The sequence below is a fragment of the Mesoplodon mirus genome (assembly GCF_964341445.2).
Source record: "Mesoplodon mirus genome assembly, chromosome: 1".
Taxonomy (NCBI): Eukaryota; Metazoa; Chordata; class Mammalia; order Artiodactyla; family Ziphiidae; genus Mesoplodon; species Mesoplodon mirus.
This window is the reverse complement of record NC_138976.1, coordinates 23,274,320-23,294,353: the sequence shown is the minus strand read 5'-3', so window position 1 is coordinate 23,294,353 and position 20,034 is coordinate 23,274,320. Positions and strand designations below refer to the sequence as shown.

The following is a 20,034-nucleotide window of genomic DNA, read 5'->3' as shown; positions in this document are numbered from 1 at the left end:
GTTAGTGTCACCCTGCTCGGCTTCAAGTTCCCCAACACTCTGCAACCCGTGCACTCAAGATCATCGTCGCCCGGAACCCCCTCATCTGAACTTCACATATTGTCAGTGAAAAAGAAAAATCAAATTATAAAGCTAACTATCACACAGGAATAACCATGTAAGAATTAAGTATGCACACAGACAAGAACAGAGAGGAAAACAGGAAAATTGTAATGGTTGGTCTTGTAGAATGATGGGAAAATGGGTGAATTATTTTTCTTTTTAAATGTCCTTTAGTAGCTGAGAGTAAACTGAACAAAAAAAATTGAAAACTTTACTTAGACATTAAAGTATATCTGACTAAATGGAGACATGTTTCTATGTTCCTGGATGGGAAAACATAATATTATAAAGATGCTGATTCTCCCCATATTAATCCCAATTGGATTTTGAGAGAACTTGACAAAATAATTCTTAAGATCACCTAGGAAAAAAAAAGCATGCTACGAGACTTCCCCGGTGGTGCAGTGGTTAAGAATCCACCTGCCAATTCAGGGGACACGGGTTCGAGCCGTGGTCTAGGAAGTTCCCACGTGCCGTGGAGCAACTAAGCCCGTGCGCCACAACTACTGAGCCTGAGCATCCTAAGCCCGTGCTCCACAACGAGAAGCCACTGCAATGAGAAGCCCGCTCACCGCAACGAAGATTAGCCCCCACTCACCACAACTAGAGAAAGCCCGCGTGAAGCAACAAAGACCCAATGCAGCCATAAATGAATGAATGAATGAATGAATGAATGAATAAAAAAGCATGCTACAATAACCAGTACATTTGTGAAAAATAAGGATGGAGGATAAATTTGCCCTATCAGACAACAAACTGGAAGGTGAGGCTACTACAATCAAAAGGACCTGATGCCGCTACAAGAATAGCCAGTCAGAATGATGAGCGAGAACACAATTAAGAATGTGGTAAAATGATACAGATGATTTTTTAAATCATTTTTTACAAAAGGAAAAGATGGAGTTGGGGACAACTGGCTAATCATTTGGAAAATATAAAATTAGGTTTGTAACATAGACCAAAAGAAAAAATCATTAAATTGTAAATGTAAAAAGTTAAACAGTGAAAGTACTGAAAGACAACATAGGAAAATATATAATCATCGGGTATGGAAAGATTTTCTAAAACTTACTAAAATTCCATTTTAATAGAAAAACTGCTCTCATTCATATATATATATATATATATATAAAACTTTCTTTTATGTTCTTATAATGCATTTGAACAATAAACACATTACACATTTTCAATAATACAATTTAATACTCAAGCTGCTGAAGAATTTAGGAAAAGAAAAAGATCCAGTGACCTCAAAGTGTCTCTAGAAGCTAGCTCATCATCATCACATCAGCCTTTTTGACTAAAACCTCCCTGTAACTCACAGAGACTTGAGGCCATCTCCCTCCACTGTGCCCTGCAGGCTGTAGCCCTGGCACAGAGGCTGTGCCTGTGACACAGAGGGCACATTCCCGTTCCCATGTCTGTCTCCTCTACTCGACTGTGAGCTCACTGAGAGCAGGCCATGTCAGATGTTTCTTATGATTTCCAGAGTCTGTTCCTAAGAAGGCCCTCAGGGAGAAGCAGGAAGGAATCCAGCCCTAACTCCCATCATTTCCATCTGTGGGGCAGGTGAAAGATCTCAAGAGAAGGGAAAGCTCTTTCTACCAGCAGCCTCTTACCCCAAGTTCCAGCTGCTTACCAGTCACACCCTTTGTATCAATTATACTCTCTGCAGCTTTAGCCACTGCACTATTCAAAGATTCACTGCCAACTTTGTTCATTCTCCTGGAGTTCAGAGCCCGCTTCTGTTTGGTGGTACCAAAGGCTTCAATGCAAGAATCCATCTGTGCAAAAGACAAATTTGGTCACTGGGAACGGGCTGAGCACTGTTACTCCTAGCTGTGTCACTACGGGTAAACAGCCTCTCTGAGCCATTAATACCACTTCTGTAAATTGGGCTGACTCATACCTAACTACCTCATAGGCTTGTTTTAAGAACCAAAAGATATTAAGAGATTTGAAGTACTTGCTTTATAAACTGTAATGAGCTATTTATAAATCAACAGTGTTTTCACCTGTAAAATAAAAAGATTAGAATTAGGGTTGGTAAATCTGGGGCACACGGCTTACCGGTTTTCCAAACAGACATTACTAATAGATGGCTCACTCTCCCTCTGAGCCTAAAGACAGCTTTACTCCCCTCCAGGCAGCACTGGAGATTCAATCAGTTTGCCATCCTGGGGTGAGATGAGCTTTGTAGGAAGCTTCTACATTGAAAATCCTAAAGTTTACTTTGTCTTGATGTGAAGTTTCCAGGCTTCCAATATTTTCTGAAACTTGGATTAAATCCTGAAAATAGTGTTATGCTACAGCCCAGAGAACCAGTTCCAGATGCTGGCACAAGGGCTTCCCTGGTGGCGTGGCGGTTGAGAGTCCACCTGCCGATGCAAGGGACACAGGTTCGTGCCCCGGTCCGGGAAGATCCCACATGCCGCAGAGTGGCTGGGCCCGTGAGCCATGGCCACTGAGCCTGCGCGTCCGGAGCCTGTGCTCCACAACGGGAGAGGCCACAACGGTGAGAGGCCTGCGTACCGCAAAAAAAAAAAAAAAAAAAAACAGATGCTGGCACAGAGCTGTGTATAGCTGCCCCAGAGAGGAGGTCTGCAGTCTGTGAGGCCAAGGAGGCCTGTGCAGGTAGGAACTGTCCAGAGAACCACAGACTGAATGAGCTGAGAGCAGCTAGGGAGACCCCTGTGTTCAACCAGCTCATTTTACTGATGGAGAAACCCAAGGCCTGGAAGGAACTCACTTTAGGTCTCACATCTTAGTTCTGTCATACTTACCTTTTCTCTAAAAGATTTGGTGTGACTCTCTAGTGTCGATTCACTCTGAACTGATTCATCTACAAAACACAAAACAAAAACAAAGGAAAAAAAGCAAACTGTAAGGCCTACAGACCGTAATAGTGTTTAATATTTGTTTAACAGTTAATCTAAGAAAAACAGATTTCTTTAGTATAGGACTTTCCAGAGCTTAACATGAGTGTATACTGTGAACATTTAGTATGAAGCTTCAGTATAGAGTTAGAGGATTTGGAGAATAAATTAGAGTCAGGTGAAGGGGTCATCAGGATCCAAGCCCTTCATTTCACAAATAAGGAAACATGAGGCCTCCAGGTGAAATGACTTGCCCCAGGCAATGCAGCGATGGGATTAGAAACCAAGTCCTCCGCTCCTCCCAGTATACAGTTCTGCCCTCCTTGTAAAAGACCTAAGGAGGAGGGATCAAGAGGAGGACCTGGAGCTCACCTCCCCCGACAAATACATCAAAAGTACATCTACATGTGCAACAATTCTCACGGAAAACTAACTGGAAACCAGAAGAATTCCTATACAACCAAAGTGCACTGATGTGTATAAAATGGATGACTAATAAGAACCTGCTGTATAAAAAAATAAATTTAATTAAAAAAAAAAAAAAAAAGAAAGATTTCCACATAACCAGGTAGTAGGGTCGGGACACCCCCCCCCCCGCCCCCGCTGCCCCGCACTGAGAGGGATCTGAAAGGAAGAGAAGGTCTGCATGCGCTCACTCCACACCACAGCTTGGGGCAGGATCTGAGCCAACCAGCCCCTGGAAGAAGACTGGGTCTAGCAGCTGGGGAGCAGCCCCTGCCCCTGCCCCTGACAGGGCAGTGACAGCCATGGAGCAGAAAGGAAGGACCACCTCACACCCTCCTTGAGCTTTAGACCCCCAACACCAACCACACCCCATATCAAGGTAACAGCAGCCACCACACCCTGAGGACATTCCATTGTGTGTGTATGTAAAATTGTTCATTAATTTCTTAATTAAACACATTTTTGTTTTTATATGTAAAAAAGTTGTAAATACTGGTTTATTCCATCCATTATACATAGATACACAATGGAATACTACCCAGCCATAAAAAAAAGAATGAAATTTTGCCATTTGAAACAAAATGGATGGACCTGGAGGGCACTACGCATAGTGAAATAAGTCAGACAGAGGAAGACAAATACTGTATGCTATCATTTATATGTGGAATCTAGAAAATAAAACAAACTAGTGAATATAACAAAAAAGAGCAGACTCACAGAAAGAGCAAACTAGTGGTTACCAGTAAGGAGAAAGAGAAAGGAGGAGGGGCAATATAAAGGTAGGAGAGTAAGAGGTACAAATTATTATGGATAAAATAAGCTACAAGGAAGGGCCTCCCTGGTGGCGCAGTGGTTGAGAGTCCGCCTGCCGATGCAGGGGATACGGGTTCGTGCCCCGGTCTGGGAGGATCCCATATGCCGCGGAGCGGCTGGGCCCGTGAGCCATGGCCACTGGGCCTGCGCATCCGGAGCCTGTGCTCCGCAACGGGAGAGGCCACAACAGTGAGAGGCCCGCATACCGCAAAAAGAAAAAAAAAAAAAAAAAATAAGCTACAAGGATACACTGTATAACACAGGGAATACAGCCAATATTTTATAATAACTGTAAATGGAAAATAACCTTTAAAAACTGTATAAAAATAATTTAATTAGAAAACATTTTTTAAAAAATACCAATGAATGTATATACAAAACAGAAACAGACTCACAGGGCTTCCCTGGTGGCTCAGTGGTTAAGAATCTGCCTGCCAATGCAGGGGACACAGGTTTGAGCCCTGGTTTGGGAAGATCCCACATGCTGTGGAGCAACTAAGCCCATGCGCCACAACTACTGAGCCTGCGCTCTAGAGCCTGTGAGCCACAACTACTGAACCCACGTGCCACAACTACTGAAGCCCATGCTCCACAAGAGAAGCCACCACAATGAGAAGACTGCACACCTCAACAAAGAGTAGCCTCCACTTGCCGCAACTAGAGAAAGCCTGCATGCGGCAGTGAAGACCCAACACAGCCAAAAATAAATTAATTAATTAAATAAAATTTAAAAAAAAATTTTAAACTCTACCCCAACTAGAACAATTAAAAATTAAGAAAGGCCCTCAATGGAAAAGAATATCATGTATGCCCTCCAATACTCTGCTCGGATCAGTGCTCAACTCGCTTTAACTAAGATTAGTTTCCTGATCTTAAGTCTGTAAACACTGTAGGGACAGGATCTGTGTCTGTTTTGCTATATTCACAGCCCCTAACTTGTGCCTGGAGCATAGTAGGTCATCAATAAATATATGCTGAGTAAAAGCACTTTTAAAACTTTTTCAAATGGGAAAAAAAAAAAAACCTTGAAAAACTAGCTACAAAATGTATTTTACAAATCAAAAAGTCAAACCGACTCATCCAGGAAACCTAAAATATTCAGCATTTCTTTGAACCTTCATGACTAGGACCTACCGGAAAACAGCGGCTGCATGTTGAACAATTCAGCATCATATACTTCCATTTGGCCAGAGGTCTTGTTCAAAATTCCCACAAAGTGCCTGAATAAAGAAGGAATAATACCAGTGACAATGGATTATTCAAAAGGTATTGTTTATACAACCTCCTTTTTTCTGCTTAGTTCTCAACCTTCTTTCTGCCCCAATCCACCTGAGGAAGACATCACTTGCTCAAGAGTAACAATAATCCCCTACAGCAGCAATTCTCTGCATGGGAAGGGAAAGGAGAAAAGGGTTCATGAAGAGGCTCTGGGGACAGCGGGGGAAGCCACCAGGTGATTCTTGTAGCTGATCACATTTGGGCTCACTGCTGTAATGGGAAACCCTTCTGGAATATAAGACTCTAGAATTAAACACTAGAATTTACTGCATGTATAAATTCTATGGAGGCAAAGACAAGTAAAACCTTGGTAATTATGAGAAGACCAGTTTAAATTAGAAAATCTTTGTAAAGTGATGATAAAAGTTAAAAGTTTCAAGCATATACACACTAATCTGACTTCTATCAAGGTGGTTCAGGGGGGACCCTGAAAGGGGCTTGTTTGTGATTCACTGATGGCTACCTTCACAAGGACACTGCATTATGCCAATCCCTGACACTTAAGACTGTTCAGGCTGGACAATCTTCACTGTACGGAGGAGTAGACTGGGGGTCAGTAAAGGGCAGAGTTGCCCCAAGTCAGTAATCTTTCCAGAGCTAGGCAGAAATTCTGGAGCCTTAGACACTACCAAATCCTTTTCCTGTAGTTAGTCCCAAGGCAGACTTCTGGTAAACTCTGGCCTATTGATCACACATTCCAAATTAGTGGAGACAGCTGCGTTTCGGGAACAAGATAATTATAAGCAAAGAATATTGCAAGTTAATGATGTGGTCAGAAATAATGAAGGTGATCAAAAGGTACAAACTTCCAGTTATAAAATAAGTCCTAGAGATGTCATGTACAGCATGGTGACTATAGAAAATAATGCTGTAGCGTATATTTGAAAGTTGTTAAGAGAGTAAGTCTTAAAAGTTCTCATCACAAGAAAAAAATTTTTTAACTATGTGTGGATGTTAACTAGACACTGTAGTGGCCATTTTGCAATATATACATACATTGAATCATTATTTTATACACCTGAAACTAATATAATGTTATATGTCAATTATATCTCAATTAAAAAAAATGGGGGGACTTCCCTCATGGTGCAGTGGTTAAGAATCTGCCTGCCAATGGGGGACACGGGTTCGATCCCTGGTCCAGGAAGATCCCACATGCCGCAGAGCAACTAAGCCCGTGTGCCACAACTACTGAGTCTGCGCTCTAGAGCCTGCGAGCCACAACTACTGAGCCTGTGTGCCATAACTACTGAAGCCTGCGTGCCTAGAGCCCGTGCTCTGCAACAAGAGAAGCCACCACAATGAGAAGTCCACACACCACAATGAAGAGCAGTCCCTGCTCACCGCAACTAGAGAAAGCTCGTGTGCAGCAACAAAGACCCAATGCAGCCAAAAATAAATTAATTTACAAAAAAAATTTTTTTTAAGATTACAAATGAATGAGGTTTTCAGGAAATTAAACAAATGTAAGTCACTTTTTCAATTTCAGGAATGTCTAAATGCTGGTGTGAGGGCCCTGGGGTCTGGGAACACAGGAACTTGGTAAATCTCTCTAGATTTCCCCCACTGCCCCTAAAATAAAGACAGAGAAGAGCAGTGCCAGGGCCACCCCCCACCCCACTTCCCACAATCCCTTTCCCCTGTCCCTACCTGCAGAGAGTGTTGCATTTCAGGGCTCCAGTCCCAAAATTGTTTCCCACATAGTAAAGTCTGTCTGTTTCAGCTGCCTAAAATGTAGAGGGGGGGGAAGCTCCATTATAACCAATGTTGAAAGATAGTAAATATCTTGACTCCCTTTTCCACGTTTGTAGAAGCTTTAGAATCCAAACCACAGGTGGATCAGAATGAGAGAGCCTCTTTGAGATGATCCAGCTCCCTATCTCTAAGTGAATCTGGGGTATCCCTGTGGGAAAGGCAAGAGGACTTTTGAAAAGTCCCAGGTAGTGCTTGCTTCTAGCTGGTCTGAGAAGTTCTTGGGGGAGCTGTACCACAGGACTTGGAAGATGGGCCCGGGGCTCTCAGCACTTAGAGGCATGCAACAAAATGATTCTGCAGGCAACCCCAAAGTCCAAGCCCTTCTTGAACCTCTTTGCTCTCCTCTATCATGACTGCTCCTTATATGCTCTCAGGACCATGGAAATGGTTAATTCACTCCTCAATCAGAGCCAAGCTTTCCTGCTTCCCCATGTTTGTCCTGGCTATCCTCTTCACCTGGAGAACTAACTTCAGCTGTTAAACCCTCCTCCATCCTTCAGGGTTCAGCTCCCATGCACCCTCCCCCAGGAAGACATTCTAGCAAAGCAGAGACTTCACTGACTGAACGCACTCTGCCCTGTTCTGTACTCTCTCTCCCAGGGACCTTGAGCTTTATCTATTTCTGTATGAGTGTCCCTCACATCCAGCTCTCACCTCTCTAGAGCAGTGGTTCTCAACCCAGGGAATTACCCCTCTGGGGATATCTAGGCATGTCTGACATTCTGTTTGCCACAACTGGGAGGTGCTCCTGGTAGCTAATGGGTAGAGGCCCGGAAGGCTGCTAAATATCCAGTGCTGCACAGGAGAGCCTCCACATGAAAGACTTATCTGGGTCAAAATGTCAATAGTGCTGAGACTGGGAAACGCTGCTCTGGAGTATGAGCTCCCTCAGAGTGAGGCCAGCTCTCACTTAGCTCTTTCCCTAGCAGCTTTCAGCCCAGGGCCACAGTGGGGCTCAATAAATGCTTGTTGAATGAACAAATGAATAAAAGGCCAGCACTTCACCACAAGTGTGAAACTCAGTGGAACCTGTCCCCACACCCCAGCCTGCTGGGGCTCAAAGTTCTTCAAAGGCTCACTCGCTATCCCCCCTTTTCTCCACTCATTCCCTCCTACCTCCACCCACACCCAGGAGGCCTCCTGAGGCCTGAAGAGCAGAGGCCACGGCAGCACTTACCAGGATCCGCTGACTCCTCTTCCTGGGGTTTGTGGAGTCATTGCTCTTGTACAAGGTAAAGCGCATGTTGCCTGGATTCTGTAGCTTCCCATTGGAGAACTGGACTGTAAGATTGCAGCCCAAGAATGAGATGAGAGCACAAGAGTATGGTGGGGAGGAAATGGATTGTCAACGGGAGGGAGTGACTGGAGGAATGGGTATGGCAAGGAACCCCAGGTCCTGACCCAAAGGGGGACTGAAGGAGGTCCTGGTCCAGGTGGGAAGAGGGACTGGGGAGGGGCTCTGACAGGAGGGAATAACTAGGGGAATGGGGCTGACTGAGGAGAACTCGGCCAAATCTAGAAAGACAGAGGGAATCCCTGGCCAGTAGAGAGAAGGAAATAGAGCAGGTGTGAGACCTGGTGGGTGAGGAGATGACGGGCTCCTGGGTACATTCAGCCCTGGAGAGGGGGTAACTGGGATTTCCTCATCCAGGTGGGAGGTGGTACCAGAAAGATGGTGCGATGACAGAGGAGCCCTGGCCGAACCCCAAGTAGTGGGGGAGACTATAAGGGATCTTGGCCCCGCTGGGAACGGGCACCCGACGGATGTGGGAAGTGGAGGGCTGTAGCGGTACCGAGACGGAGGGGAGGAAGTTACGGGGAACTCTGCTCCAGCTTCGCAGTCTTTACCCAGTAAAGCTCTCTGGCTCTCGTCGGGCTCTCCACAGTACAGCCACCTCGCACTCGGCAACACCTCCGCCGCCATCTCGCCTCTCCAGACGCGAAGCCCAAGAGCTAAAACAGCCGTGGCCAATACCGCATTTAAGCACGCGCAGAGGCAACGCTCCAGGCCGGAAAAGGCATGGCCTCGCCGGACACCGCCCTGCACGCTCAGAGACGCGTGCCTCCGCCCCCAGCAGGCACCGCCCCGCTCTTTCCCCCAGCTATGAGGAGCGTCATCCCGCCCACTCTTCGCCCCGCCCCTCCGCGCGGAGAGGCGTGGTCTCCATCCTCACCCGGTCCCGCTCCCTCCTCCGCCGGCCTCTCCAAGGCGCAGCACCTGATTGGCCCAGCACTCGGCCTGTGCATTTCAGGCTGTGTACCTCTAGGGTGAGCCGCGCACGGAAGTCTTGCCTAAACGTTGTGTGGGGTTTCTTCCTCAGCCCTGTCTAGGTAGGGTTATGGTCTGTCTCTACTACGGTGTAAATATGCCTTACTAATATCTGAAAGTCCGAGTTCAAATTTAGAATTCTCTGATAGGCAATCCTTGAGCTCCAGCTAAATGTGGCGACTCGCGGAGAACAGCAATTCTCCAGGACCTCCTTCCACACACCTGGACATCAGTCCTTAAGCCCCAAAACTTGGTCCACAATCCTGTAAACAGCGCCATGATCAGTTCTTGGGTCTAGACGTGCATACTGTGGCTCAATCAACCCTCCGAGGATGGACCAGGGGGAGAGGCCCAGCAGGCTCAAGGATTCTGGGGTGAACTAGAAGGGAAACCTAATCTGATGGGCATGTCCCTTCATCCCTGTGGATTCAACCCTCCCTACTGCATGGGGAGTTATTACAACAAAAGGAGTGTCAAAGCAGGGCCTGCAGGGCCTTTGAGCAAGGACCCAAGCCAGGGCCCCTTTTGCCCAGTCAAAGGCAAATACTGTTGAAGGGAAAGAACCGTGTTGACTAATCTCTATTCTCCAAATTGCCTTCTTTCGAGACTCATCCTCTCCCCCGACACATACCTCCAACACGATCCGAATAACCTTAACACCTGAGCTCCCCTTTGCCTGAGCACGTCACTCTTTTCTAATTACTCAATCTCAAACTTACAAAAACATTGCAAGTACAGTGCAAAGAATTTTTTTTGCCCTGAACTTTTTTGAATGGGTTACCAACCTGATGCCCCATCACCCCTGAAGATCATGTATAGTATTTCCTACAGACAGGAACATCCCTAAATAGCTACAATACAGCCATCAAAATCAGGAAATTAAAATTGCTGCATTACTACCATATAATCATCATGCCCCATTTAAGTTCACCGACTGTCCCAGTAATGTTTTTATAGCAAAAGATCTTGTCCAGAATCACATGTTGCATTTATCTGTCATAGCTCTGTAGTATCCTTCAACCCAGAACAGTTCTTCACTGACTTTGAATTTAAAATTTTAAAGTTTATAGGCCAGTTATTTTGTAGAATGTCCCTCAACCTGGGTTTATCTAATGCTTTCAAGTGATTAGTCTCAGTTTATGCATCTTTGGCAGGAATATTACAGATATGACGCTGTTCTCATTGTATCATGTCAGGTGGTAGACAATTTCGATTTGTCCCATTACTGGCTATAGTAACTTTGATCACTTTATTAAAGTGGTATTAACCAGGCTTCTCCACTGTAAAGTTTATTCTTTTCCCTTTGTAATTAATAAGCATTTTGTGGGCAGGTACGTATAGACTTAGAAAGTATCCTGTTCATCACACTTCCTACTTATTTATTTATTTATATCAGTATAGACTTGTGGATTCCTATTTTACTCAATAGAATAGAATCTGCTACTATCATCATTTTGTTTTAAGTTCAAATTTTCCCAGATTGGGCCAGCGGGAACCCCATAAGCTGGTTTCTGTGTTCTTTTAACATTTTCATATCATTTTTTTGAACATCTTTGCTTTCTGGCACAAGATATTTCAGTTGACCCTGTACTTTCCCTGCCTCAGCCCTGAAATCACCCATTTCTCCAAGTTCTGGTTTCTTTTGGTGGGGGATGGTATTTAGAGACCAAGATCTACGTGTTAGGTATGGTCTGCTTTTGGGATATCACTCCTCCCAGGCCTGAATTAACCGAATTAGGGAATATATGTAGACACAATTTTACAACTAAAAGTGATTTATTTCTAAATCTGTATATATTGGAAACCATAAGTTCAACTCTAATTCCAGTCCATCACCACAAGGTGGTGGCTTTCTTCATTCTGGTTTTCTTCCCCCCCCACCCCCGCCCATATTTATAACTTCTTTCTCTGACAGTGGGAAACCTGGTTCCAATTAGCTTTAATATATCTACTTATTAGATCAGTTCCCCTGTAAGTAACACACCTCCCATCACCATCACCTGACATGAAGGCTCTTCTTATCCCATTCAGGCTCCCACTTTGAACCAAGCCCAAGCCCCTACATGGATGCTGTATTAGTTAGGGTTCTCCAGAGAAACAGAAAGAGAGAGAGAGAGAGAGAGAGAGAGAGAGAGATACAAAGAGAGACACAGAGAGACTGATCGATTATTATGAGGAATTGGCTCACAGGATTATGGAGGCCGAAAGTTTCTACAGCCTGCCATCTGTAGACTGGCAGGAAAGCTGGTGGTGTAGTCTGAAGGCCTGAGAACCAGGGATACTGACAGTGTAACTCCAAGACCTGAGGGCCAGAGAAGATGAGATGTCCCAGCTCACAGATGAGGAAAGAAAAACATGGGCAAATTCCTTTTCCCTCCACCTTTTGTTCTATTAAGGCCCTCAACAGATTGGATGATGCCCACCCACTTTGGGGAGGGCAATCTACTGAGTCCACTGATTAAAATGCTAATCTTATCTGGAAACACCCTCACAGACACACCCAGAAATAATATTTGATCTGGGCACCCTGAAGCTCATCAAGTTGACACATAACATTAACCGTCCCAGATGCCCTCCTTACTCTGATCAGGCTCTGACAACCCTCACAAGGTTGCCCCCTGCCCAGATGCCCGTCTCACCTAGCTTAGGCTCAGACACTGTATCAGGCAACCCTTTCCACATGGATAAACTTCTCATCCTGCTTGGACTCCAGTACTCTTGCTCTAGGCCACTGCAGGCTCCCCTTCCCCTCTGAGTGGAAGACTACCCACCAAATGGCTTTCAGATTGAATTGCTCACGAAGGGAAAAGGAAGAAGGAAAAAAAAAAATCTTAATTGTCTAACTATTTGCCTGTCTCCCCCACTGGAGACAGACTCATTTGGGGTTAAACAATAAACAGATTTGTTTGTTTTGTTCACTGCCATATCTTCAGCTCCTGGAGCGGTGCCTGGCACATAGTAGACCCTCAATAAATGTTGAATGAATGAGTGACAAGGCAAGGAATGAGTCTGAATCATCACAAATCCTAGGAGCCTAGCATAGGGACTGGAGCTCAAAGACACTAAAGTTGCTTAAATTTAACTAGCACTGAGTTTACAAATAGCAGATTCTCTGTAAACATTGGTTGTTTGAATGAAAACATGAACAGTTAAATCAAAGTTAACAAGTGACAGTGGACTTCCTTGGTGGTCCAGTGGGTAAGACTCCGCACTCCCAGCGCAGGGGACCCAGGTTCGATCCCTGGTGGCTGAACTAGATCCTGCATGCATGCTGCAACTAAGACCCAGCACAGCCTAAAAAAATAATTTAAAAAAATATTTTTTAAAAAAGCTAACGAGTGACAAAGAAGACAGAAGTGGATACAAGAATCAATTATAGTTCTTGAGAGAAGTGTCCTGGCCCCTCCTGATATAGGGACATATTATATGTCCCTTGCTACTCAAAGTGTATGATCTTTGGGCCAAGAGCATCAACATCACCTGGGAACTCATTAGCACTGCAGAATCTCCTGCCCTATCAAATCTTCTGAATCAGAATCTGCACTTTAACAAGATCCCTAGATAATTAATACACCCTTCAAGTTTGTGGAGCACTGTTGTATGAGAACGTTTCCCTTTTAAGGCACATCTTTACCAGTCAAAGTCTGTGAAAGCCCTCAGAATTTGCTGCTTTACAGCTGAGTGGAAGAGTGAAGACTATGACACATGGTTTGAGAGCAAAGGCTCCCAGAATTACCACAGGCAAGAATTCAAAGTGACAGACGTTCTGTCAGGAGAAGGAAAGTATTAATGGCAAGGTGATTGGGAAGGGGACTGTAGTATACCCCTATATTGTTTAACTATTTAACAATGATTCTAAATACACAGACACCATATACATATACATACATGCATACATAACTGGGATGGGGCAAGATGGAGGGAGCCCTACTCAGGCAGTGACCAAAATGCCAAAAGCTATAGTGACCTCTTCTAAATTAGAGTCAGGGGTAATCACAGGCAGGATTTACCACAAAATGTTTGTTTATAAATTTAGTTTGGAAATTTGGAGACTTCTGGAATTCTCTCTTAGCATTATTTTTCAGAGGAGGAAAACGATTTTTTGAAAGTAAGGAATTGGAGGGTTCGGGTGGGGTCAGGCAGAGTCCTCCTTTCCTGGGGTAATATCTCCATCTGCTGGCGTCTCCGGATATCACTAGCAAAGACATGAAGGCAGGTCAGGTCATTTGCTGTAACTCACATAGAGCTCTCAAAACTGTTATCTTCTGCCTCTCTGCCTCTCTCTTTTATTCCTTTGTCTCTTTTTCTGTGTTTGTCTCCCTCTCCTGTTCTTCCCTCTCTTCCCTTTCCTCTTCCTTTATATTCCTGATGCAGACTCTACTTGCATACCTATAGACATGGATGACTTATTCCTTATAAAGCAGACTTTTCACCTTGGCAGATTTTTCCTTACACAAAGCTGAATCTGCCTTTTGTAGCTTCCCCTGTGGTTCCAGTTCTGCTCTCTAGGACCACACAGAGCATGACCAATTCCTCCGCCCTGAATCCTTCAAAAGCCTGAATACTCTGATCATGCCTTCCACTTATCTGCCCCTCTCCTTCTCAGCAACTCCCCCCAGCCCCTTGGTTATTTCCCACACCAAAGTTTCTAGGTCTCTCCTCATCCTGGTCACCACTGCTGGACACACACCAATATCTCTGTATCCTTCTCGCACTGTGGGACCACACACAGATCAATACATTAGCTCTGGACTGGGTAACACAGAACAGAAAGGATCCATCACCTCCCTTGTGCTACTTGCCATGCCTCTCCTGATGAAACCAATAAGTGCTTTTATTCTAAGCATCTATACTGTTTGGTTAACTTATTTGGGTTAACAATAAACAAAAATTCTTGACTTCGCTTCTGCTAAGTCACATCATCCCTGCAATTTTTTAAAAACAAAGATTCAGACCTTAAATGAAGGCCTGTTAAATTTAATTGTGTTAGATTCAGCCTGTTCAGATATTTTAATTTTCCCCAATATCATTTATGAATTTTAAAAAATTATCAAACCAATACATATTTGATGTCCAATATTGAGGAAAACACAGAAAAATATAAAGAATGCAATTATACTGACCCACGGTCCCTTCCCCACCTGAAGGCAAACATTGTTAACATGGTTTTATTATTTTCTACATTTTCTCTGCGAATATGTATATTTATATAACTGCTATAATATTGTATTCAATTTTGTATCCTCCTTTTAGAAATTTAACATTATCTTGTAAGCATTTTCTCAAATCTCACATGATAGTACATTGAATGTTGTCACAGTTTATGTATCCAATCCTCTAGAACACTTAAGCTGTTCCCAATTTTTTCACTGTTATGTGGAACATTTCAGTGAATTTTTAAAGCATAAAACTGCTTTTTTGGATGGATTCCTTTGGATAGAGTTCTAAGACTTGCATTAATGAATCAAAGAGCATGAACATTTAAAAAAAGATTCTTAACACACCCTGCCAAATTTTTCTCCAGAATATTTTCAGATCTTTTACAAATCCTGATTCTAACACTATCCAAGGCACTTTGGAAGACATAAGAATGAAAATACACTATCCTTGCCCTCAGGAATTAACTTCCTAGGACGAACACAAAAATGGAAAAAAGCACGTTCGAGGGTAGATACTGTTAAGTCTCTACAACTTCTCTTTTCAGTTCTGTCAGTTTTACTGCCTTTATTTGTTTTGAACCTTTGTTATTAGGATGGTGGTCATTCAGGCTTGTCCTCTCTTCTTGATGGATTAACACTTTTATCATTAGAATTCTCCTCTATCTCTTATAATAAACCTTGTCCTGAAGTCCACTTTAGCTGATATTAGTAATACTTCACTGTATGAATATATTTTACTTATCCACTCATCCATTGATAGACATGTGGGCCGCTGTCATGTTTTAGATATTATGAACAATGCTGCTATGAACATGGGTGTACAAATATCTCTTTGAGACGCCGCTTTCAAGGATTTTTGGTATATATCCAGATGTGGACTTGCTGGATCATATGGTAATTCCATTTTTAATTTTTTGAGGAACCGCCTTACTTTTTTCCATAGCAGCTGTACAATGTTAAATTACTACCAACAGTGCACAAGGGTTCCAATTTCTCCACATTCTTGCCAACACTTGTTATTTTTAATTTTTTTGATAGTAGCCATCCTAATGGGTATGAGGTGGTGTTTCGTTGTTTTGATTTGCATTTCCCTAATGATCAGAGATGTTGAGCATCTTTTCATGTGCTTATTGGCCATTTGTATATCTTCATTGGAGGGACATACATTCAACTCCTTTGCCCATTTTTGAGTTATGTCTTTTGTTTTTTTTGGCTGTTGAGTTTTACTTCTCTATATATTTTGGATATTAATCCTTTATCAGACATATGATTTGCAAATATTTTCTCCCATTCTATGGGCTGCCTTTTTACTCAGTTGATTTTGTCTTTTGATGCACAATATTTTAAAATTTTCATGAAAGTCCAGTTTGACTATTTTTTCTTTTGCTATCTCTGCCTTTGGTGACATAGCCAAGAAATTATTGCCAAATCCAATGTCATGAAGCTTTTACCCTATGTTTTCTTCTAAGAGTTTTATAGTTTTGGGTCTCACATTCAGGTCTTTGATCCATTTTGAGTTAATTTTTGTATGTGGTGTTAAGTAAGGGTCCAATTTCATTATTTGACTTGTGGATATTCAGTTTTCCCAGCACCACTTGTTGAATAGACTAAACTTTCCCCATTAAATGGTCTTGGCATCCTTTTCAAAAATCATTTGACCATATGTATATGCAACGGTTTATTTCTGGGCTCCCTGTTTCATTCCATTAGTCTATACATTAGTCTTTATGATAGTACCACAGTTTTGATTACTGTGGCTTTCTAGTAAGTTTTGAAATCAGGAAATGTGAGTCGTCCAGCTTTGTTCTTTTTCAAGATAGTTTTGTCCATTTGGGATACCTTGAGATTTCATATAAATTTTGGGATGAGTTTTTCTATTTTGGCAAAATATCATTGAGAGTTTTTATAGAGATTGCATTCAATCTATAGATTGCTTTGGGTAGCATTGACATCCTAATAATATTAAATTAAGTCTTCCAATCTATGAACATGGAATGTGTTTCCATTAATTCTTCTTTCAGTAACATTTTGTAATTTTCTTTGTACCAGTCTTTTACTTTTGGTTAATTCCTAAGTATTTTATTCTTTTAGATGCTATTGTAAATGTCATTTTCATAATTTCCTTTTGAGATTGTTCATTGTCAATGTATAGAAATGCAACTAATTTTTGTGTGTTGACTTTATATCTTGGTACTTTGCTGAATTAATTTATTAGCTCTAACAGTTGTGTGTGTGTGTGTGTGTGTGTGTGTGTGTGTAATCTTTAGGATTCTCTACATATAAGGATATATCATGTGCAGAGATAATATTACCTCTTCCTTTCCAAGTTGGATGTCTTGTTTCTTTTTCTGCCTAATTGCTCTATCTAGACATTCTAGCATTATGTTGAATAGAAGTTGTGAAAGTAGGCATCTGTGTTTTGTTCCTGATCTTACAGGAAAGGCTTCAAGTCTTTCACCAATGTGTATGTTTGCTGTGGGTTATCATATATGGTTTTTATTATGCTGAAGTAGTTTCCTTCTATTCCTAGTTTGTTGAGTGTTTTTAAAAGGGTATTGAATTCCGTTGAATGCTTTGTGTGAATCATTTGAGATGATCATGTGATGTATTACACTGATCAATTTTCACATATTGAACTATCCTTGCATTCCAGGAGTAAATCTGACTTGGCCATGGTGTATAACCCTTTTGATATGCTGCTAAATTTAGTTTGCTAATATTTTATTGTGAGTTTGTGCATTAATGTTCATAAGGGATATGGATCTGTAGTTTTCTTGTAGTGTCATTGTCTGGCTTTCAGTTTTCCTGGCTATTCTTGCAATATTATCCTCTCTTATGAATTTAGAATCAGTGTCTAGTTTCCAAAAGTATCCATTTTTGTTGTTGTTGTTGTTGCTTTGATTTTGTATTAGCTATAGGGTGATCTTTATTTGTCATTTCCCCTCAAATTAGGGAAAGATTATGCTTAAGAGAAGTGAGATGGTTCTATTCATTCTGCTTTTTGACTATTAGGTTTGTATGTTAGTTTCTTTTTTTTTTTTACCATCTTTATTGGAGTATAATCGCTTTACAATGGTGTGTTAGTTTCTGCTCTATAACAAAGTGAATCAGCTATACATATACATATATCCCCATATCTCCTCCCTCTTGCGTTTCCCTCCCACCCTCCCTATCCCACCCCTCTAGGTGGTCACAAAGTACCGAGCTGATCTCCCCGTGCTATGCGGCTGCTTCCCACTATCTATTTTACATTTAGTAGTATATATAAGTCCATGCCACTCTCTCACTTCATCCCAGCTTACCCTTCCCCCTCCGCGTGTCCTCAAGTCCATTCCCTACATCTGTGTCATTATTCCTGTCCTGCCTCTAGGCTCTTCAGAACCTTTTTTTCTTAGATTCCATATATATGTGTTAAGCATACGGTATTTGTTTTTCTCTTTCTGACTTACTTCACTCTGTATGACAGACTCTAGGTCCATCCACCTCACTACAAATAACTCAATTTCGTTTCTTTTTATGGCTGAGTAATATTCCATTGTATATATGTACCACATCTTCTTTATCCATTCATCTGTCGATGGACACTTAGGTTGCTTCCATGTCCTGGCTATTGTAAACAGAGCTTCAGTGAACATTGTGACACATGACTCTTTTTGAATTATGGTTTTCTCAGGGTATATGCCCAGTAGTGGGATTGCTGGGTCGTATGGTAGTTCTATTTTTAGTTTTTTAAGGAACCTCCATACTGTTCTCCATAGTGGCTTTATCAATTTACATTCCCACCAACAGTGCAAGCCAAAAGTACCTTAGTGATACTTTTATTGGGAAATTTATAGCTTAATTTAGGAATAATTTTGTCAATGAGTTGAAAACTCAACCTAAAAATTCTGGTTTTCATATATACTACAAAAATAATAAAGGTCATTATAAAAATTAAATTAATACAGAAGTATGTAAAGGCTAAAAATTAAGAAGGCCCTCTTAAAATATTTCCTTATCATCACCCCCTCCTAACTTCCCTTCACTGAGGCAATTTTTACAAACAGTTTGATAGTATCCTTTCATACTTAGCCATACTTTTACAAGCTTTTATGTGTACATCCACACGCAGGGTTTTACTGGTTTTGTTTTGTAAGTATATGGGATCATTAGTAATAAAGGAGCCATAATACATACTCAGTGTATATCAATGTATTGTAATCCTCTATGGATGCACATTCACATTGTTTCTTTTTTTCTTCCACCAATAAAGCTTGATCAAAGTCTCGTGCATACTCTTCCACATTTGTTTATTTAAGTAGAATTCCTAGAAAGGAATTACCAGTGAGAAGGTAATGAATGCATAATTTTAAAATTTGAAGATACCAAGTTATCTTCAGAGAACAGCAGTGATACTCCCAACAACGATATAGGATGGGACTTTTTTCACACACTCTCCTAAGTACTGAACGTACAAATCTTTTTAATTTTTGCCACTCTGTATCTGTGAGATAACATCTAGCTCACAGTATGTCTGTAAGGGTCACGTATGTTAAAGGACCTCTCACGTTGCCTGGCTTACTGTCAGCATTCTTCTTTTTTTTTTTAAGCAGCCCAATCTGACAGTAAAATACGTGCAAGAGCAATAAAACGTCAGGGAATCTTTTTTTTTTTTTTTTTTTTTTTTGCGGTACGCGGGCCTCTCCCGTTGCGGAGCACTGGCTCTGGACGCGCAGGCTCAGCGGCCATGGCTCACGGATCCAGCCGCTCCGCGGTATGTGGGATCTTCCTGGACCAGGGCACGAACCCGTGTCCCCTGCATCGGCAGGCGGACTCTCAACTACTGCGCCACCAGGGAAGCCCTCAGGGAATCTTAATGAACACAATTTACCATCAGACTTCGTTGAGACCGTAAAGAAAAAAACCCCAACCCCAATATTGCAAGGACAACATTTCCAGCGTGTATGGTCTGAAGGGGTGGATCAGCTCTAATGATAACTGGGTGTTGAGTTCTGAAGAAGTGGGGTGTTCCCTTTTAAAAATAGTCTTCCCCCCACCCCACCCCCCCAAAAAAAGAACCGAACTGCGTTCCCCAACCTGCCTTTGTCTCCGGAGCCACGCCGAGTTCCCGAGAGCTCCCGCCGCGGAAGGCCCCTTACGGACTTCCTTGTCTCCTCTTCACCTGGGGAAGGTGGGCTTCTTTCTGCCGTCGGAGGCGCCGGGGCCGGTGTACCTAAGGGTTCGGGCTCTCCGTCCGAGCATGCACCTGGGAGCCCGGAAGCCGCACGGACCTTGCTCTTTTCTGACACTGTCCCACTGAAGTCCGCGACTCTTCCAC

General features: G+C 42.5%; 1 protein-coding gene across 1 annotated transcript in view; it reads right to left on the bottom strand.

Annotated features, from left to right (window-relative positions):
* Window positions 1–19,910, bottom strand: part of POLR1E (RNA polymerase I subunit E) — a 38,124-nt gene extending 18,214 nt beyond the window's left edge. Inside the window, exons 1-8 of the mRNA XM_082613825.1 lie at window positions 19,798–19,910; window positions 18,894–19,023; window positions 9,138–9,242; window positions 8,467–8,570; window positions 7,185–7,261; window positions 5,391–5,476; window positions 2,886–2,944; window positions 1,742–1,886 (exon numbers count right to left, since the gene is read on the bottom strand). Coding sequence (XP_082469951.1) covers window positions 1,742–1,886; window positions 2,886–2,944; window positions 5,391–5,476; window positions 7,185–7,261; window positions 8,467–8,570; window positions 9,138–9,213 — 547 coding nt within the window. The 5' untranslated portion in view covers window positions 9,214–9,242; window positions 18,894–19,023; window positions 19,798–19,910. The remainder of the gene's footprint in view (window positions 1–1,741; window positions 1,887–2,885; window positions 2,945–5,390; window positions 5,477–7,184; window positions 7,262–8,466; window positions 8,571–9,137; window positions 9,243–18,893; window positions 19,024–19,797) is intronic.
* Between the last annotated feature and the right edge of the window lie 124 nt (window positions 19,911–20,034).